At 35.7% G+C, this 11388-nt stretch overlaps 1 protein-coding gene across 1 annotated transcript; it reads left to right on the top strand.

The window, feature by feature from the left end:
* Positions 1-8098: 8098 nt before the first annotated feature.
* On the top strand, positions 8099-10536 carry LOC120075037 (Octicosapeptide/Phox/Bem1p family protein). Its single transcript, XM_039028185.2, has 2 exons — positions 8099-8964; positions 9486-10536. The coding sequence occupies exons 1-2, from the start codon at positions 8237-8239 to the stop codon at positions 10255-10257; spliced, it is 1500 nt and encodes a 499-aa protein (XP_038884113.1). The 5' UTR covers positions 8099-8236; the 3' UTR covers positions 10258-10536.
* Positions 10537-11388: the final 852 nt, after the last annotated feature.

Genomic DNA, 11388 nt, shown 5'->3' with positions numbered 1-11388 from the left:
TTCTTTTTTTTTTTTTGAAGAAAAATAGGGCTGAACACCGGCACGTATGTCACACTCTCTATTTTTCTGAAGAAAAAACAGAACTCCTTGTTTTTTTAAGAAAAAATAGAACTGGACACGTTACACTCTCTATTTTTTTGGAGACTTTAATTTGAAGAAGAAGAAGAAGAAAGTAACTAAAGTTTGGAAGAGAAGAGACAGTTCAATTTTTTTTTTTTTTTTTGAAGAGACCGTGAATGAAAGAAGAAGAAAAGATAGTCTGATTTTTTTTTTTTTTTGAAGAAATTATGAATGAAGAAGAGGAGAGAAGTATAGATAGTTCTGATTTTTTTAAAGAAATCGAGAATGAAGAGGAGAGAAGTTTTGATTTTTTTTTTTTTTATGAAGAAACCACCTTGAATGAGGAATGAAGAATCAAAGTAAAATAAGAAGAAGGAGAAGAGAAGAGGAGAAGTTCTAGTTTTTGTTTTTTTTTTTTTAAGAAATCGTGAATGGAGATGAAAAGAGGAAGATTCGGTGAAGAAAGAAGAAGAAGAGAAAGAATAAGAAGATATTATATATATACATAATATCTAAAACATTGTTTAAGTAGTATTTTTTTAAAAAAAGGCATAAGTGCGCCTTGATGCTTCGTGGAAGGCACTGGAAGGCGTGCCCCTCGCCTTTCTGAGACGAGGTGCCAGTGTTGCGTCTTGCACCTAGGCATGCACCCAGCCATGACTTTTTAAACACTGGTCTTGTGTAGTTGTGTTCCCAGCTCCCCAGTTAGAAAAATCCCCAAAATGGTAGGCTTATTGAGTTGGCAATCTGGCCACTCTTACCCATACAAATCAAAATACCATCTTCATGAGCAGGAATTCACAACTCATTTAGGATTCAGATCATGTCACCTATGGTCATCCTAGTGAAATGTAAGTCTCGATTATTAATGACGTTATGTAATGATACTAATCATTTCGTGGTCCGATTTTATACAAACTCTTTGTATAGGATACCTTCGCTCACATATCTCCACATGAATGATCAGGATCATATCATTTACAGCACTTTACAACACTTGTAATGTAACGACTTGACCCCCTAGGACTCAAGCTAGGCTGTTACTAAATACATGCATGCATGGAACTTAAAAAGACATTTTTTTTTAATGGTAAAGTAAATGCTAAATAAATAAGGTAAGTTCAAAAGCCCTTCATTAAATTCAAATATAAAAAAATAATAGAGTACTCATAAATCATAAATGTTAATAAATAAGCTTGAAAACAATTCTAAATAGTAACTAAAAGTTAAACAAGACATGAAAGAAATCTAAACACCATGAGCAGAAGCATAGAACTGATCCCAGTGGCTCGATACGGATTCCGCTTGTCACTCACCAGTACACCCTTATTCTTACCTGAAACATAAACATGAGAAAGGGTGAGTATAAAAATACTCAGTAAGTAACCCCACTACTGGGGTCAGGCTAGGCATCTATGTCCTCTAGATGCCTACCTCTAGTAAAACATATAAACTGCTCTAGTCCTCATGGGACACATACATACATGAAAAACTTATTTCTATCTTATTACAGTTAAGTATGCCCACTACTTCTAGTAAGTCCCGTAGGACCCACAACCTCTGGTGAATCCCGAAAGAAACACAATCCTTGGTGAATCCCGAAGGAAACACGATCTCTGGTAAATCCTGAAAGAAACACAATCTCTTACGTACGCATAGTTATGCATACACCTCTTTTGTATACACATAATCCACTTAATGTGTACCTCTTTCGTACACCTGGTTAAGTATACACCTCTTTCGTATACACATAACCCACTGAGTGTGTACCTCTTTCGTACACCTGGTTATGTGTACACCTTTTTCGTATGCACATAACCCACTGAGTGTGTACCTTTTTCGTACACCTGGTTATGTATACACCTCTTTTGTATACACATAACCCACTGAGTGTACCTCTTTCGTACACCTCAGATCCTCTCTATGAATGTAAGGATGCATATCTCTTTCGTACACATGGTTATGTATACACCTCTTTCGTATACACACAACCCACTGAGCGTGCACCTCTTATGTACACCCCAATACCCTCTAGGTATGTATCACTTTCATACCCATGTACTAGTGCCCTTGGACATGCATCACTTTCATATAGTCATATAGTCTGAAAAAGGAAAAGAGATTGCATCTAACATGAGTCCTTTAAAACCTCCTCATCAAGGTCATGTTAATTAACCTCAACGTACGTGTTTAATCTAGTATTAATGGATCAACTCTAGTACATCACTTTCATGCACTAACCCATGTAAACAATCAAACATTTGAATTTTCATAATACATCATATAGCTTACACACTTTCATAATAAATCACATAAATATGTACATCAACAAATGCCTCAACTTTCACCTAGCTTTAAGACATTCCAGTAGTAGTATCGCTTAACTCATTAATATGTCATGTTCATACATTAACATGCTTCAGACATATTATCACATGCTCATATATCTTTTCTAAACAGTCCATTAAATCTCAAAACAGTCAGAATTATCCTTGTAACTAGTCTTAAATTCCTCAAAATAAATCATAAATTTATCGCCCGACACAATGGCAGTTCCAATAGTAAGTTTACTTAATTTTAAAGTTTAAAAATTCTTGGCATTAACTAAAAATTAACTTTAAATTAAATTAATGCGACATAAATCCAATCTTTTCCTTTAAGCAAAATTGAATTTCGAAGTGAGCAAAATTACCCTCAAATTTTACGAAAATACAAAATTTGAATTAGGAAAACTTGGGGTGTTACATGTAACACCTACAAAGTGAGTTGTATATGTAGTATCGCCAGGATAAGATACCTAGCCTTATCCATCTACTACAGACTGTTTAGCTTATTATTTAAACATGATTCACATGTATGTCTCTACATACTTGTTTAAATTATATAAAATAACCTAGGATTTTTAGTTTATTGGATTGAGTGTATTCTTATAAAATAACAATTATTTTATTAATAACAACTTGTTTATACTATGTTTACAAACTACGAGAATACAAGAGATTTATGACACCAATCTCAACAGAATGTTGGTTTGTAAAATTGAATGTTTGTGATTTTGGACCTAGATTATTTTTAAATTTAATTAAATTGAAGGGCCCATTGTATTTTTGAGCAATTTAATTCATGCTTCGAATCTGTAAGTCCGTGTTGATCTATAGAGCAACGGTTGTTGAAGAGATCGGGATCAAATGGAGGTGTTCAGGGGAAGTTTGGACCTGAATTTGTGCAGAACGAGACTATTTTACCGATTAGGGTCACGATGCTGCTATCATAGTGTTGCAACGCTGAAAGGTAGTGTCGTTAAGCAATAGTCGTAGCGTTGCAATGCTCTGAATTCTTGAGGAGAGATTTTCATACAGAAAAATTATGAGCGTTACACTATTGATCTTGGGAAAGTGATACCCATGTAATGCTTAGACTTGAAAATTTCAAATTTTTCTAAGCATTACCGATTTTTTCTAAAATTGAGGATAAAAATTCGGATGAAAATCTAGATTTTGGGAAAGAACCCTCCCATTATCGATCGAACCCATGTAACGGTCAGACTGTTGAAAAGGATGTGATGGACCAGTATTATCAACAACTCTTGTTGAAGGACCAACGATCAACAATCTTTGTTGATCTATCTATAGTTTCTTTGGTTATTTCACTCAATACTAGCTTACTGCGAGGTTGATAATTTCTATTGTGGTCATTCTCTAAGAATGTTGTTATTGGACTAAGGACTAACTTGTTGTTATTGGTCTATATCTATTGATACAGAAATATATCTGTAGTAAAAAGAGTGCAACTATGGGTTATTAATGGAGTGCACCTACAGTTAACGAATATTGATTAATGCTAAATTTAGCCAATTAATCTCATATCTTAGAACTTTTGATCTGTAGGTCCATGAGGTCTCCTTCCTAGCTCGTGAAAGGATTGAAGTAATTATGTCTTGAATAGAGTTTGAAATGTTCAAATTCACTGAGGAAAATAGTATAATGTATAATTAAACATTACAATATAAAGTTTATATTAAACTTTTTAAAATAAATTTAATTTTGGGCATGATTCAAAATTAATTTATGAGAGAATTAAATATTTGAAGTAGTTCAAATATTAAAATAATATGAATTGGATTCATATTAAAACTATAGGTTAAAATTAATGCATATTAGATGCACATTAAAACTGTAGGTTATGATAGAAATACAATTGAATATGATTCATATGTAGGTTAAATTAAATATGTGATATTTAATTTCATAATTAATTAACTAATTATTAATTTGATTTGATTTGATGTGATGTGATTTTATTTAATTAAATTAATTGAATTAAAACTATAGGTTATGTGAGAGATGTTTCATCTAAATATGATTTAAATGAAAAAAATAATTAAATTAAATTAAATTAATTATTAATTATTTTAAATCAATTAATTAAATTAATTATTTGATTTTTGTTAAATCAAATAAATAATTCCTATGTAGGGGAGTTATAGAAACGTGAGATAACTCCCATGTTTTCTCTCTCTCCATTGGTTGAAATACCTACAAAAAATTGAAGAACATAAGTTTTGATGAACAAAAAACTTGCAGAAGGGTTATGTGAAAAAATTTCCCTTTTCTTTTCCCTATTTTTGAGATTGGATCCTACAAACCAATACCCAAATTCTTAGAGAATAGAGAGGTTTTCTAATTGGTGGTGAAATCCATCGTAAAGGAGAATTAGCGTTTTTCATTCGAGTCATCAACGAAAATAAGTGTTCTTTCTTTTCTCTGTAGGATTGAATTCCTAATTGTAATGCATGTTTAGCCTAAAATTTTTACCTAGGTTGAGGTTTTTAGGTCTCCCATTTTTATTTTATAATTTTTGCTAGTGTATTGGTATTTCAATTACTTAATTGATTTTTAATTAGGTCTTGATTATTCCGCTGCGTTAGGGCTTTTACTCCTACATTACCATGCGTCCAACCTAGCTGTCAGACATCCAACTTGGCTGATCAGGCATCCAACTCTTGTCCAAGTGTCCAAGAATCCTTGACCACCCGTTGGGAAGAGAAATCATGCGTTGAGGAATAGTGCCCTACATCCAACAAATTGTGCTAGGCATCCAAAAGCTGTCCTAAGCATCCATAAGGGAGATTTGGGCGTTCAATCGAGTATCTGTTGCTATGAAACCTAGCCTCGAGCTTGGGAGAAAAGGGCAAGCTAGGTTTTGGGAGGACAAATGAAATAGAACGAGATTGAAAGGACTTGGAAACCAAAGTCTTTAGTAAACTGTGAGTGGTATTTATATGTATGTTGTAAAATGTCATACAAGTGTTTATATGGAGTTATATGGTGGTGAGATTATACCACACAAGATGGTCAGAGGATGCGTCCAATCGAGTATCTGTTGCTCTGAAACCTAGCCTTAAGGCTCGGGAGAAAAGGGCAAACTAGGTTTTGGGAGGACAAATGAACTAGAACGAGATTGAAAGGACTTGGAAGCCAAAGTCTTTAGTAAACTGTGAGTGGTATTTAAATGTTTGTTGTAAAATCTCATACAAGTGTTTATATGGAGTTATATGGTGGTGAGATTATACCGTACAGGATGGTCAGAGGATCGGTGGATCTAGAATCTGAGCATGTGGCAGAACTTTGCAGGATAATCATAAGATCTCTGGATCTAGAATATGAGCCTATGGCAAACTTTCACATAATGGTCAGGAGGCCGTAAGATCTAGTTCCTGAGCCTGTGGGTGGAATCTCTTGTGGGATGGTCAGAGGATCGATGGGTCTAGGTTCTGAGCCTACAAGAGGTAGATCTATGTGAACATAGGGAGAGAAATATAAAAAGTTTAATTATCTATCGTGAGTGTAGGAACAACAGGAACGATTACAAACAAGGTCGAGGTCTGTAAAATAATCTCACTATGATTTATTGATGCACTAACGTCATTTTATTTGTTGTTAAGGGTTGCAAATAGAGATGTCTACAGGATTTCCCATCCCCGTTCCCATCCCCTTCCCCGCCTTCTATTTCATTCCTCATTCCCACAAAATTCCCCGCGAGGAAAAAGATTTCCGTTTTTTTAATTTATTATTTTTTTAAAAACTTTTAATTTCATTCTCAACCTTGATAAAAAAAAATTATATATTAAATTGGCCATTTTCAATATTTTTTTTTAATTTAAAATACTATAAAATTTCCTAATAAAAACAATAATATTTATATGCAAAGATATAATTTAAATATTCAATCTCGTAATTTTACAAATGAAAATTTAAATATTACAAGTCTAACCCTTCAACTTAAATATTATTAGACTATGATCTCACACACACAAAATCAGGGATTCCTCGCCTCTTTTGGAGCAAGTTCCCGTGGGGTCTGGTCCCATAGGATAAATGGACATCTCTAGTTGCAAAAGTCCCCGTAAGTTATTTACCACTCACTGGGCTTCTAGCTTATTACTTTCTTTTATGGTTTTCCTTCGCAGGTAGTAGAAAGAGTCCTAGTTGCTGTTTGAAGTCAAGGTCTGTCATAAGATGAACTTCTTAATTAATCGATGAGTTTGGGTTAAAAAGCAAATAGTTGTAAATTTATTAAGTTGTATGAACCTTGTTTTGATTTAATAAAATGAGAGTTTTTAATTATTTATCTCTGGCTAAGATTGAGATTAGGAAGTCAGACAATAAGTGCCACAAAAGGGTAGTACTTGCTATCGTCCTTCCTTCTAGGTGAAAGAGGTAAATTAGGGAGGGGTGTGACACCCACCCTTCACCCCTACCTTCCTCGAATTCACGCCGTATCTGATTTTTCTTCTCTAGCCCACGACAACACACCAACTTCAATCCATGACAATAATAGTCAACGACATGGCTTCACCTCCACCTCCTTCCTTCTTCAATCCATGCCCATGGCTTCACCTTCTACCTAGTTCCTTCAATAGCAGCTTCACACAACAAAAAAAAAAAAGGTAAAAATCTTTGCACTTTTTTTTTGTTCTTAACCTTCATATCATCATGATAGAAGGATTGACATCGTATTAGAAGTTTAATTTGAATTAGATTGGTTCTATATTGAGTTGGAATCAGATGGTTGTAGATTTTTTTATTAAAAAAAAAAAAAATCAGATTTTAACCGAATCAGACCGAACTAAACTAGGATGGTTTAATTCAAAAACCAAAATCGAGAATTTTCGAGTTTGATTGGTTCAATGTTGTTGAAAACCACTATATTTGGTTCGGTCACTGGTTTTATTCAAAACTGAATCAAATCGAACCGTGCACACCCCTACTGAAGATTGAAGGTCCCAAGTTCTCAAGCTTAAAAAGATTGAAGCTCTCAAGTTCTTAAGAGTTGAAGATCGAAGCTCGCAGGTCTCAAGCTCTAGAGACTGAAATACTCAAGTTCTTAGAAGTTGAAGATTGAAACTCCCAAGTTCTCGAGACTCAAACTTTCAAGTTCTCAAGCTATAAAGGATTGAAGCTTCCAAGTTCTTAATTTCTGAAGACTGAAGCTCCCAAACACTACAAATACCAAAGGAATGTATATTAGAAGATTGTATCTATATATACAACAAATCAATGAGAATACAAACTTCGAATTCAATGAATTAAATTTCTTCCAAAATCTTGTCGAACAATAACTTTAGGGGTGGGGGATCGAACCTCCGACCTATAAATATAAAGGTCATGTCAATACTACTCTAAGCTCACTTTATATATTAGGAATGTGATATTTTGTATAATTAGTTTTTCTTTTTGTCAAAAGTAGTGAGATTACAACTATTTTAACATTGTTTGGAATAAAAATGGATAAGAAATTTAGGGAATAAATTCTGTTTCGCCTTTTCTTCCCCCCCCCCCCCCTAGTTTTTTTGTTTGGATGTTATGGTGGTAGTAGAGCTGATTCAACACTGACGCGTCGTCCGATGAAGAAGAAGGATCTTCCCATTGCTGCACGTCGAATTTCCCTTCCTTTTCTTCCCAAATTAATATGCCCATTATCCAATATCCATAATAATAAATAACAATTAGTACCAATAATGATAAAGAAAGAAAAGGCCAAAAAAAGCAAAAATCCAAAGTCAAGGCTCCCTTCCTTTGGGTCCCCATCCTCTGTTTGAGTATCTTCCCGTACACTGCGCTCTGCTCCGCTCTGCTCTCGCCAACTCACAAACCTCCCGATCTCACAAACCCAAATGGACCCACCACCGCCACAATCCGCCACCACCGCCCCCACCACGAAACTCCGTTTGATGTGCAGCTACGGCGGCCACATAACCACACGCCCCCGCACCAAGACCTTCTCCTATTTAGGCGGCGAAACACGCATAATCTCCGTCGACCCAACCACCGTCAACACTCTCTCCGCCTTCATTTCTCATCTCCTCACAATCCTCCCCATTAAATCCCCCTTTTCCCTCAAATATCACCTCCCTCATTCCGCCCTCGACTCTCTCATCTCCCTCTCCTCCGATGACGACCTCCATTTCATGTTCTGCGAGCACCTCCGTCTTTCCTCTTCCTCTTCCTCTTCCTCTCGCATTAGGCTCTTCCTCTTTTCCCCCGAGCCCGAGAAGCCCCATAATGTTATTCATCATCCCAAGACTGAGGCCTGGTTCGTCGATGCGCTTAAGAGTGCGAAGATTTTGCAGAAGGGGCGCGATTGTTTGGTGGGTTTTGATGGGGAAGGGTTAATTGGAGAGAATGAAGTTAAGGGTGTTGTAGATTTGGGTAATGGGGGTTTTTCTTTGCCGGAGTCCATGGTTTTGGAGACCAGTTCTTCTTTTGGATCATCGTCTTCTTCGGCCTCTTTGGCTAATGTGTCTCCTCCCACTAAACCTCAGACTGAGGATTTTGGACTCAGTTCGCTGGATAATGCGGCTACGCTACAGACAGCTTCTGATTCCATCGCTACCCTCGCGAGGTAACTTTGACTTTTGTTTTTGCTTTCTTTCAATTTGGTTATAATCAAGCTTTGTTCTCGTTGTTTTTAGTTTTGGAAGTTTTAATATTGTCTCTAGTTTACTTCAATCTCTCTAAACATCCTTTACTATTTTTGGATGTGACAATGAGAAAGTATGAAGATGAACTAACATTTGTGTATAATGTATATGAGATTGTTAAATTGGTTAATTGTATTAAGGTTTGAGTGAAACCAAGTTGGAAGAAAATGAAGATTAAACCGTTTAATTATCATTGCTTTCTGAAGATGGGAATGATATGATTTTCAGTTGTACCTTTTTTTTTTTCCAGATTTGGGTTATCTGTATGCATTTCTTTGCCCTGGATTATCATAGTTTTTCCAATATATGGGTTAGATATGGAATTTAGACCCTAATTTCCCCAAAAATCATACAGATCAGTTTGAAGATCATATCATCTTTTTCTTCTTGAGCTTTGATACTGCAGTCTTCTAATAGCCAAAAGAATTTGTAATGTTTACAGTGAAATTGCCCCTACCAACTCATGTTCTTCAGTCGAGAATACGGTTATGTCTATTCCTGTTATATCAGAGAGTAATTTTCACAACCTCGCTGCCGGAGTTCGTCCCCAGAACCCCCATGATTTTTCAGGCTATGCACTAGCTTCCCGACCGAACCCTTTTCAGCAGCAGAAATTGCAGTTTGTTCAAGCAAGCGCGGCGGTAGAGAGCTGCCTTCCTGCTGTGTATCAAATGCCATCTTACTATCCAGTCCAGCAACCTCAGTTTGTGCATTACCAGCCGATGCCGAACCATGTGTATCCTGTGTACTTTTTGCCTGTTGGACAGACACAGCTTTCAGCCCCTTCCAATCTACCTGTGCAATGGGGCTTGCGCGATGCTGCGACTGCAAGTTCAACTCATACTTTGGTCCTGCCTGATGCTTCACCTGTTGTTCCTCTTCCGCATGTAGCTTACAAGGAGGTGATGCCAGAGCCACACTCACAGAATCTTGGAGCAATGCCATCTCTTGCTAATCCGATTTCTCTCGAGTCTGCTGACGAAGTTCAGCAGCAGCCGGTAATCATTCCTAATGATGCTGCCGCTGATACATCTGGTGAAGTTGCACATACTCGTAACGAATGCAACGAGGATGATCCTGCAAGGACCCTAATATACAAATCTCAGCCTCTGCCACCGCTGGTTCCTTCTCCGTTGCAAAGTAAACCTAAAGCCTCGACAAACCTTCTGTCGGACGCGATGGCACAACTGCATATGATAAAAATCGAGCAATGAATTGGAAGTCTGGAAGCAGAGTGAGTGAAAGATTTTGATCACCCAGTTTTGTGGGAATTTTTTTTTTTCTCTTTTTATGATTGGCCTTCATGATCAGCTTGTGTTATAGGTGTAAAGACTGAATGCTTGTTGTTGTTTTTATTCTTGTTCTTTTTCTGCTCGGGCTGTCATCTATTTCTTTCTTTGGTCATGTGAGAAATCTTCTATATATGTTAAACACAAATGTCATTTCTTTTTATATGGAAATCAGGTAAGAATAATGTTCTTTTTATATGGAAATCAGGTAAGAATAATGTTATAAACAATCCATTCAACTTGTGAGTTTAAGGTTGAATTGAAATCGAGAAACTAAAGTACAAGTTGGTTCTTCTATCTTCTTATCATTTAAGACTGTGTACTTAAACATTGAGTTTTTACAAGTGTATTAATTTGAAATTTTCTCTCGGTTTTGTTTAGATAAATATCGTAGGGGACTTATAGTTTCAAACGTTTATATGCGAATCGAATCTTAATAATGGATCTTAATTCATATAATATAAAATTGAATTTCATGTCTAATAAGAATCCTTAATTCATAGACGAATGATCTATTTGATCAAAAAATTGAAAATTGAATAATAAAATAAGACTAAAAGACCTATGGAACATAAAATCAAAAATTAAAAAACGTACGAGACACTAACACAGAAGAAGGGAAAAGAAAAAGAAAAAGCTAAAAGGCGAAAAGCATAATTAACCATGATTAATAAAGTGAAAATAAATAAATAAATAGATAGTAAAATCTTTATTTTCCAGTAGGTGTCACTTTTTTGGGTGTAAAGACAAAAAAAAGGGGGGCAGTTTGGTAATGCAGGTTTTGGGGAATTTGAAGGCATATAAACATATTTGCTCAAAAATAATAGGAGCACAAGGTTCCTAAATTCAAGGAGGCGTGGGACTTGTCTCACTTTAATGTCTCTATTATTGCGTTTGGTTGTTTTGTTGCCTCTCTTTAGTTTTTCTCTATTTTTTTTTAAGTAAAGTTTAAATTGAGTTTGTACTGTATGGGCATAGGGAATTTAAACTTGGGGTGTTTAGTAACCGATGACATGAATAATCCAGACTATCTAATCTAAAATGTAAGAGTTCAAT

This window comes from Benincasa hispida, chromosome 4 (genome assembly GCF_027475165.1).
Source record: "Benincasa hispida cultivar pf3 chromosome 4, pf3_genome.v1.1, whole genome shotgun sequence".
Lineage (NCBI taxonomy): Eukaryota > Viridiplantae > Streptophyta > Magnoliopsida > Cucurbitales > Cucurbitaceae > Benincasa > Benincasa hispida.
Note: the sequence above shows the minus strand (reverse complement) of the source record. Positions and strands in the feature narration are given on the sequence as shown.